At 53.6% G+C, this 9,607-nt stretch overlaps 1 protein-coding gene and 1 non-coding gene across 2 annotated transcripts; both read left to right on the forward strand.

The window, feature by feature from the left end:
• Window positions 1–1,508: 1,508 nt before the first annotated feature.
• LOC140222860 (uncharacterized) lies at window positions 1,509–6,851 on the forward strand. Its single transcript, XM_072293984.1, has 3 exons — window positions 1,509–2,142; window positions 2,238–2,336; window positions 6,592–6,851. Exons 1-3 carry the CDS (start codon window positions 1,509–1,511, stop codon window positions 6,849–6,851), a joined length of 993 nt encoding a protein of 330 aa, XP_072150085.1.
• LOC117859405 (small nucleolar RNA Z247) lies at window positions 1,764–1,899 on the forward strand. Its single transcript, XR_004641196.1, has one exon. It is a non-coding gene; the product is annotated as a small nucleolar RNA Z247 (small nucleolar RNA).
• Window positions 6,852–9,607: the final 2,756 nt, after the last annotated feature.

Raw genomic sequence — 9,607 nt, forward strand, 5'->3', positions numbered from 1 at the left:
GTAGCCACAGTATACAATCGAGTGAGCTAAGTTAAGGTATTGGAGCAAACTAATTAGTTTGGCGTACATGAAAGATGAAGACTCTCTCTTCGCCTTTGAACAAAGCAAGAACGGACAACCCAAGAATTGAGCTATGGCCATTGCAATACTTGGTGCAAGTGAATGGCTTCTGTGACCACGGCATTTTGCAGCAGATTTGTGAGGACTCGCCTGCTCGGCTGGCAACTAACAAGCAGCGCCTAAAACAGAGCCATGTTGGCCACAATCGACCAGTCAACATATATTTGGATCTAAATTCAATCCATGGGATCCACCGCATCTGCTCGGCAAGGAGCAGTATAATCATCCTCGAGACCTTGACGTCCTCCAACCAACTTATGCGTGAATCCTCCTCAAGACTGCTTATGCGTGAGAGTCGGACTGCAAGTAATTTACTTTCTTTCCTACGAGTGGAAATTCAGAGGAAACTGAGGAGTAGCAAATGTAATCAGAAGGCAATCTCTATGCTCAAGAACCCTACTCCCTCCGGTGCCAAATACTTACCGTTTTACTTACCCATGATTGATAATGTGAGTTTTTATTGATATAGTAGAAAAAAATTACTAGACTACAATCCTAAGAGGTCAGAGTCAGAAAAACGGAAATAAAACTAAGAGAAAAAACTACAACTCCGCCTGTTGGATTGGGACATCAACACCACCACTCAACTTCAGACGCGACATAGAGCCGGTTGGATTGGGATATCAACATGGTGGCGCCACTCAACTCACTAGGAACATCCAACCAGTTAGATTGGGACATCATGTTTGTACTTGTCGGACCAGATGAATTGGGATATCAACATAGCCGTACCACTCAATAATAATACCACCAGCCAGTTGGATTGGGACATCGACCGGACAACTAGCAAAGCGTCGCGTGCCAGAACAAACCACAACCCTGCTGGAGAAGATGACCACACCACCGGAACAGCTGCTGCTAAGCGTGACATGTTAGAAGTACATTTGTTATCTCATGTAAACGAGTAGTACTCGTATAGGATCTCTTGGAGATATTGGTTGTTGGGTCATGGTTTGGTTGATAGATAGTTAGAGATAGATTCCTTGATGTACAAGCTACACCAACCGAACCAAGATCACAACAACCTCCATTGTAATCTATTGGGACTTCTCCCCTATATAAACACACAACTGTGGCAATGCCAAGATAGCCACGTTCTATCCTTTTACATGGTAATCAGAGCATCTTCTTCCACAATACATCTACATACCGATGAGTTGATCCATGGCGTTGTTCTCAGCTTCAACATCGGCGCAGCTTAGACCTCCTGTGTCTGAAAAGCTCACATGAGAGAACTACATCTTATGGAAGGCCCAATTCCTTCCCGCTATGCGTGGTGCGCAGCTTATGGGGATTCTAGAGGGATTTACCAAAGAACCGGCGAAGACCATGGAGGTGGTGAAGGCCGTAGACAAGAAGGAAGTCATGGCCAACCCTAAGTATGATTCATGGTGGCCAAAGATCAGCAATTGCTAAGCTACCCGCTCAACTCCATCACCAAAGAAGTTCTTGCACAAGTGGCGGTAGAGACAACCTCGGCAGGAGCATGGAGCGTGCTGCAGACAATGTTTGCAGCCCACTCAAGAGCATGCGTGATGAATCTATGCATGCGGCTATCTACTCTCAAGAAGGGTAGCATGACTTCATCAACCTACTTCACAAAGATGGTAGCCATCAAGGATGAGCTCGCTGTAGTAGGTATAATCATCGATGATGGTGAGATGGCATCTCATATACTTAATGGTCTTGATTTTGAGTACAATCCCTTTGTATCTTCAATGCTTGGCTGTGCGGTTCCTATTTCTCTCTCTGAGCTATACTCTCATCTAAGGTCCTATGAGCTGTGCCTTGAGGCATACAACGAGGGAAGCCAGTACTCGTCCTCAGCCAATGTAGCAAGTCGTGGAGGATTTCGAGGACGTAGTAATGGCATCAATGGCGGCCGCAATTGTGGTCGTGGCAATGGTGGCTGTGCACACAGGGCCGTGTTAGCAAAAATGGTGGAAACTAGCCCAAGCAAGGCAGCCAAAGCAGCAAACCTTCTTGTCAGATATGCAAGAAGGTGGGTCACGAAGCTCCAAGGTGCTGGCATAGATATGAAGATGATGATCAACAAAATACCAAGGTAGTCAGGGCTGCAGCTACTGGTTATGGTTATGACACAATTTGGTATGCAGATAGTGGTGCTACAGATCATATTACTGGAGAACTTGACAAGTTGACTGTCAGGGACAAGTACAATGGCCGTGAACAAGTGCAAGCGGCCAATGGATCAGGTATGGAAATTAGTAATATTGGTCATTCAACTTTACATACCCCTAGTAGAAAATTACATCTAAAAAGTATCCTTCATGTTCCTTGTGCACACAAGAATCTTGTTTCTATCCATAGACAAGCATATGATAATAATGCTTTTCTCGAGTTTCATAAAAAATTCTTTCTTATCAAGGATCAGGAAATAAGGAAAAATTCTCCATCAAGGTAGATGCAAATGAGGTCTATATCCCTTAGAATCAGGTTCTTCAGAAGAAGAAGTCAGCAAACAAGTCTATGGAGTCAATAAACCATCCACTTCCAAGTGGCATAGTAGCCTAGGTTATCCTGCTTTTCTTATTGTCCAATGTGTGCTTAGTAATAATAATCTCCCTTGTGATAGTATTGCTAGTCCTGAGTCGATTTCTGATTCTTGTCAAATAGCTAAAAGCCATCAACTTCCTTATTCTAGTTCAATAAAATCATCTAGTGCTCCTCTTGATATTGTTCATCCAGACGTATGGGTCCTGCACCTATATTTGTTGGCCACCACTCTTATTATGTGAGCTTTATTGACGATTATAGTAGATACACTTGGGTTTATCTCTTGAAAAAGAAATATGATATCTTTCAAGTGTTTCAAAACTTTCAGAATTTAGTTGAGTGAAACTCAACAACAAGAAGATTGTGGGGACCTCCCTCCGGGAGTCCCGCTGATCACCTGTATTAGTCCCTAGATCAGTGGGCTAAGACAGTTATCATCACAGTTCAGTATTTCAAGCAATAAAATACGTCTAATTAAGTAAGAAAAAGGTTTTCACCTTAGTGCAACGAAGAGAAGCGTAGGTGCCATCCACTAACAAGATGGTCAAAACACCCGAAGATCTATACCTGCACGATGAGAGCAAGGCTTAGTACACCTATGGTTGGTACTCAGCAAGTCCCCACATTTACTAAGTAATTATATGCAATTTTGGGAGGTGGAGAAGGAGCATGGTTTATTGGTATAATCCTATGCCTAAAGCATCTCACATATGCAAGGTGGATTTGGAAAGGTCAGTTTTGTAAAGACTCTCAAATAAGTTACTATTATTTTATAGAATGAAAGTTGTAGTCCTGGACGGGGAAAACTACCTCCCGTACCAGTCCCCAAGTTTTATTCTGGATTCCAGTCCATCGACCTTCCTCCAGTGTTTCCAAACACTAATCCCTTTCTCAAACAGTTTTAGAATAATCATGGGGACTTTGACTTAGTGGGCTCGTGGCTATGAGCCTCGACTATCTAGATAGATCATACTCTGCGCAGAGGTGTACACTTTCCCCATACGTCCGGCCAGCCCATACCCTCGCGAAAAGGTGATATTGACCTATGAGATCCATACCCGCCCGTGCCTATCTCTAGGCAACATTCCCTAGGTCCATCCACTGATATACTAGGGTCTAAACAGGGGCCACTAACATCCGACTTGCGGATCCTATCCCGGGAAGTGCTGGGGGGAAATATTAACGACCTCCTAATGCCTCTTAAAGCAACAGTCATGAAGGCCCAGGCCCACCTGCGGTAATTACGATTACCGCCGACCCAATAGAGGCAGAGAACATCCCACTCCATCTTGCCCAACCCAGGGCCCTGGGGTTGGACAATCCCGACCCCTCGATGGCGGAACTCCGCCTCGCCCGACCTGCGGTCCCAGGGTCGGGAGCACCCGACCCCTCGCCGCAAGGCTCCGCCTCGCCCGACCCACGGTCCCAGGGTCGGGAGCGCCCGACCCCTCGCCGCACTGCTCCCCCTCGCCCGACCCCGGGCGTAGGGGGTCGAACTCATCCGGGCCCACGAGACAAGTGTCCACCTCGGGCGCAGACCGGCGGACAAGGGCGCGGATCTTGTGGGCCCCCCGGCGATCTCGCCATAAATGCACCGTGGCTCTGGCACGCAGAAAGGCGCCCGTGCCCCTCGATGTGACCCGCCACAAGTACCCGAGCGGAACACTGTAGCCATGACCGCAAAGGCTAAGGTGGCCGCAGATCCCCCTGATTCGCAGCAGGGCACTCATGGCTTGCGCTGCCCGAAGCAAGAGGAAGTCGCGCCCATCCTCGCGCCCCGCGCATCCGGCGACAGGGACGCGACATCCGCCTTCCGCGGGCCGTCAGCAAGATGGCAGGAACAGCCGCCTTCCCCGACGGGCACAGATGCCACGACTGAACACCATCATCATGCCTGGCGGCAACGGCCACCAAGGAGATGCTCGACCGGATCCGAAGGTAGCCGCCCTCTTCCGGCGGACGCGCTGACAGAAGCCGAAGGCCAGAGCGGGGGAGCGACGGCCCTGGAACTTGGTCCCTCTCCTCACATTGTATTTTTACTTAACTTAGTTTATCTCATTTACTTCTCCTCACACCCGGTCTCACTTGTAACCCTGGTGGCCTCCTTGCGCTATAAAAGGGGAACCAGGGGCCTGAGATGGGGGACTCTCTCAAGCCAACAGAACCCTCACACTCTCCTTTAGATCATCAGTGCACACCCAAGAGACTTGGGACCAGCTCCCTCTCTCGCCCTCCTGTAACCCCTACTACAGACCCCGCGTGGGCAACACGAGCAGCTCCCGATACTAGACGTAGGGCTCTTCCTTGCCCGAACCAGTCTAAACCCCATGTCTCCCACGCCACCATTCGAAGCCTTACGCGCATAAAAGAAATTTACTAGTCTTAGTCTTGATTCGCTAGTCTTGACAATGACAGTTGGCGCGCCAGGTAGGGGACCTTTGCGCGTACATCACCGGCTTCAGATGGCCAACCACGACGCCAGCTTCGCTCCGGGCTCCCTGATTCGCTTCAGGAGTCTAGACTTCCTCGCCACCGGGGAGGGGATCGATTTGATCCCTCTACTCGTCTTGCCCGCTCGTCCCACCATCTCCGGCTCTGCCGCCGAGATAGCGGCGAGCGGCCGGGCGCGCGCCGAGGGGCCTCCCTCGGAGCGGCGGCTCTTCGGGCTGCGCAACACCGCGGCGACCTATGGTCGTCTCTTGGCGCGGTCCATGACCGTGTCGCCCGCGAGCAACGAGCTCGCGGGTGTGGTGAGGATGACTTCCGACGCCGGCTCCAACAACGGGAGCCACCACCCCTCGCGCGAGTGCTTCATGGCCGACGTGCACTCCAAGGGGTCCAATGATAATGGCGTCGAAGGGAGGCAGAGAACTCCCCCACCGCGCGCTGCGACTACGACCGGAGCCCTTGCCAGGGCCCCGATACGACCCCGACAGCCGGAGGCGCGCGCGGCGCCCTGCCAGGAGGTCGAGCGCCCCTGCAACAAAGGCGGGGCACGACAACGGGCGCGCGACGTCCAGCAGCGCATCTGTGCGGACAAACAGCGCCCTCAGCTCTTCGCTCACACCAGCCAGAACATCGCCGCTGCGGTAGCCCTACTCCGACGACTCCCCAAGCTAGCAACGCTCGAGGAGCAACGGGCCCACCAAGAGGTACGCAACTTGCTTGAGTGTGCAGCAGTCCAGCAGGCAGAAAGCTCCGCGTCCCGGCGACGCACACACGACGCCAGCAGGGTCACACCCACCGCGCCTCTTGAGAGGCGTGGAGGATCTATCCACCAACCTTCCTCCCACAGTAGAAACCGGGCTGCGCCCATTCGACGGACTCCACCACGCGCGGGCGGCGGGGCTTCATCCATCCACCGGCGGAGGCGCTCCCGTGCGGACAGGGAGGATAGAGCCGACCGCGGCTACTGCGTACAGCATGGTGGTTGCCACGACGGCGGAGAAGATCGGAGCCTGAGCCCCGACCCAGCGGGGCCCAGGGCCTTCTCCGCGCGCATCCTGAACGCGCCGTTCCCAGCACGCTTCAGACAGCCCACCAATGTGGCCAAATACTCTGGGGAGATGAACCCCGGGCCTTGGCTCAGCGACTACCGGCTTGCCTGTCAGGCCAGCGGAGCGAATGACGACCTGTTCATCATTCACAACCTCCCACTGTTCTTGGCCGACTCGGCGCGAGCCTGGCTGGAACACATCCCGTCAGGTCGGATCCGTAACTGGAATGACCTGAAAGAAATCTTTGTAGGGAACTTCCAGGGCACATACATGCACCCCGGGAGCTCCTGGGATCTCTTGAGCTGCCGCCAGGAGTCGGGTGAGACTCTCTGAGAGTACATCCGACGCTTCTCCAGGAAGCGAACCGAGCTCTCCAACGTCGCCGACGCCGACGTCATCGGGGCCTTCCTGGCAGGGACCTCCTGTAGATCTCTGGTCCATGAACTGGGACGTGTAGGCCCACGGACCACCAAGGAGCTCCTCGGCATCACAACCAACTTTGCCTCGGGCGAGGAGGCCGTCGGGGCGATATTCGATCGCTCCAAGGGCAAGGCAAAGAGGGAGGAGGATGCCGACGAAGGCGCCTCCACTCGCCAGAAGAAGAAAAAGGCCGCGGCGGAACCCCGAAGGCTGCGGAGAGGCTCAAGCACGACGATAGATGAAGACGATGATGATGAAGATGAGGATGATGATGAAGAAAGCTCTTCCGCTCTATAAGGAGTGCGCGGCAAATGAAATATGAGTCGACCGCATCTATTGCGACGTTAGGTACATCCTGTCACCTCCGTCTTTCTCCGGAAACCGTACGCATGATCTTTTTTTAACCACAGGGAACACCGCGCCTCCTACCCCATGAGCTCGACGTTTTCTGCCGCTTCGACTCCCGGAGGTCATATGCACAACTTTCTCTGCAAGCGGACCAGGACCCGCTTCAGGTAAAAAAGGGATACAGAGCTGAAAATGCTCTTACGGCCCATTACGGTCTAGGGGTTCGAAGGCTGGCCCTCCAGAGGGTTTGACAGCCGCCCCAGGACATCCCCCGAGCAAGGGGTGAGAAGGGACGGGTTTGCTAGCGGCCACCACCAAGGCGAGCGAAAGCCAAGGGCGTCCCGACCTCACGTTCGAGTCCGGGTTGACGTCTAAGTTCATGGTTTTTCCCCGAAGAAAGGCAATGAGCCCCCGAATCTGATCGAACGGACTCGGGAACAATATGAACTGGCCAGCCAGAATCTGGAGTACGCCACCAGCTTGGCCCGAGCCGGACCCCCCGAACGGGGACCGGGACTCCACTCGAACTGACCCGTTCGCAGCTCAACGAGCACCACGGTTCGTCCAATGAGGATAGCGTGGCATGGCTCACCCCCTCTGTCCCAGCGAACGGACGCTTGAGGGGTAACGATCAAAAGCCGATCTAGCCTCCCTATCGGTCTCCTGCAACGCGCGGGGGCTCGGGGGCTAGCATCGCAACCAATGACCACGCGTGTGGTCGCGATTTGAGGTCTTGAGGCGGGAGTGCCCTACGAAGCAATGAGGAGTCCTCTCGCGCCAAGTCATCCACATGACACCTCGCCTGATCAAACTCCCTGGCCAAGCCGGACCAACAACACTCCCTATCCCTGATCAACTGCAGCTTGCAGGGCGAGTAGAGATCCTCAACGAGCGATGAAAGCAGCCTCTGGAGGAGCATCCTTGCTCCACCAAAGGCTTGGGGGCTACTATTGGGGGGAAATATTAACGACCTCCTAATGGCCCTTAAAGCAACAGTCATGAAGGCCCAGGCCCACCTGCGGTAATTACGATTACCGCTGACCCAGTAGAGGCAGAGAACATCCCACTCCGTCTCGCCCGACCCAGGGCCCCGGGGTCGGACAATCCCGACCCCTCGATGGCGGAACTCGCCTCGCCCGACCCACGGTCCCAGGGTCGGGAGCGCCCGACCCCTCGCCGCAAGGCTCCACCTCGCCCGACCCCGGGCGTAGGGGGTCAGACTCATCCGGGCCCACGAGACAAGTGTCCACCTCGGGCGCAGACCGGCGGACGAGGGCGCGGATCTTGTGGGCCCTCCGGTGATCTCACCATAAATGCACCGCGGCTCTGGCACGCAGAAAGGCGCCCGCGCCCCTCGACGTGACCCGCCACAAGTACCCGAGCGAAACACTGTAGCCACGACCGCATAGGCTATAGTGGCTGCAGATCTCCCTGATTCGCAGCAGGGCACTCATGGCTTGCGCCGCCCGGAGCAGGAGGAAGTCGCGCCCATCCTCGCGCCCCGCGCATCTGGCGATAGGGACGCGACGTCCGCCTTCCGCGGGCCGTCAGCAAGATGGCAGGATCAGCCGCCTTCCCCGACGGGCACAGATGCCACGACTGAACACCATCATCATGCCTGGCGGCAATGGCCACCAAGGAGATGCTCGACCGGATCCGAAGGTAGTAGCCCTCTTCCGGCGGACGCGCTGACAGAAGACGAAGGCCAGAGGGGGGGGGGGAGCGACGGTCCTGGAACTTGGTCCCTCTCCTCACGTTGTATTTTTACTTAACTTAGTTTATCTCATTTACTTATCCTCACACCCGATCTCACTTGTAACCCTGGTGGCCTCCTTGCGCTATAAAAGGGGAACCAGGGGCCTGAGACGGGGGACTCTCTCAAGCCAACAGAACGCTCACACTCTCCTTTAGAGCATCAGTGCACCCCCAAGAGACTTGGGACCAACTCCCTCTCTCGCCCTCCTGTAACCCCTACTACAGACCCCACGTGGGCAACATGAGCAGCTCCCGATACTGGATGTAGGGCTCTTCCTTGCCCAAACCAGTCTAAACCCCGTGTCTCCCACGCCACCATCCGAAGCCTTATGCGCATAAAAGAAATTTACTAGTCTTAGTCTTGATCTGCTAATCTTGACAACGACTGGAAGTGCATGCATAAAATATCAAATAGGGCCTCTGGCCCTCTCAACAGTCGACCCGTGCTAATCGGACCTAGGACTATGAGAAGGTCCTACTCCATCATATCCGTTGCCCACCTTGGTCCCTTGGGATGGATGACTAGATTTAGCTAGCGGGGTTTGAATCAAGGCCTCACATAAATAGACACTCCCGAAGGCTGTACCTTTTTGGCACGTATGGCTATACATTTCACAAGAAAGACTCTCCCAATGAACCGGTCCTTATGTAATCAGAGTAAGCTCTGGGATAGAGTATCCTCCACGGAGGCCATCCCCTTACTCCCATATCCAAAACACACCCTAGGGTTTGTCATTACTAGTATTTCATCTTTTAACTCACGCGTTCCCAAAGAGAAAACTCTTCCTAAGCTTTATGTTTTATGTAAAATGATATTTTGTTAGATCCACTCCATAGAGGATCCAACCAGTGTTTTTAACTCCTTTTTGGGATGTGACTCGACTGCATAGCATTTCTAGTGTAGGATGGCTTATGGAAATGTAGTTTCCTAGGGTTATACGGCATGTGGC

The sequence above is a fragment of the Setaria viridis genome, chromosome 5, assembly GCF_005286985.2.
Source record: "Setaria viridis chromosome 5, Setaria_viridis_v4.0, whole genome shotgun sequence".
Classification (NCBI taxonomy): domain Eukaryota; kingdom Viridiplantae; phylum Streptophyta; class Magnoliopsida; order Poales; family Poaceae; genus Setaria; species Setaria viridis.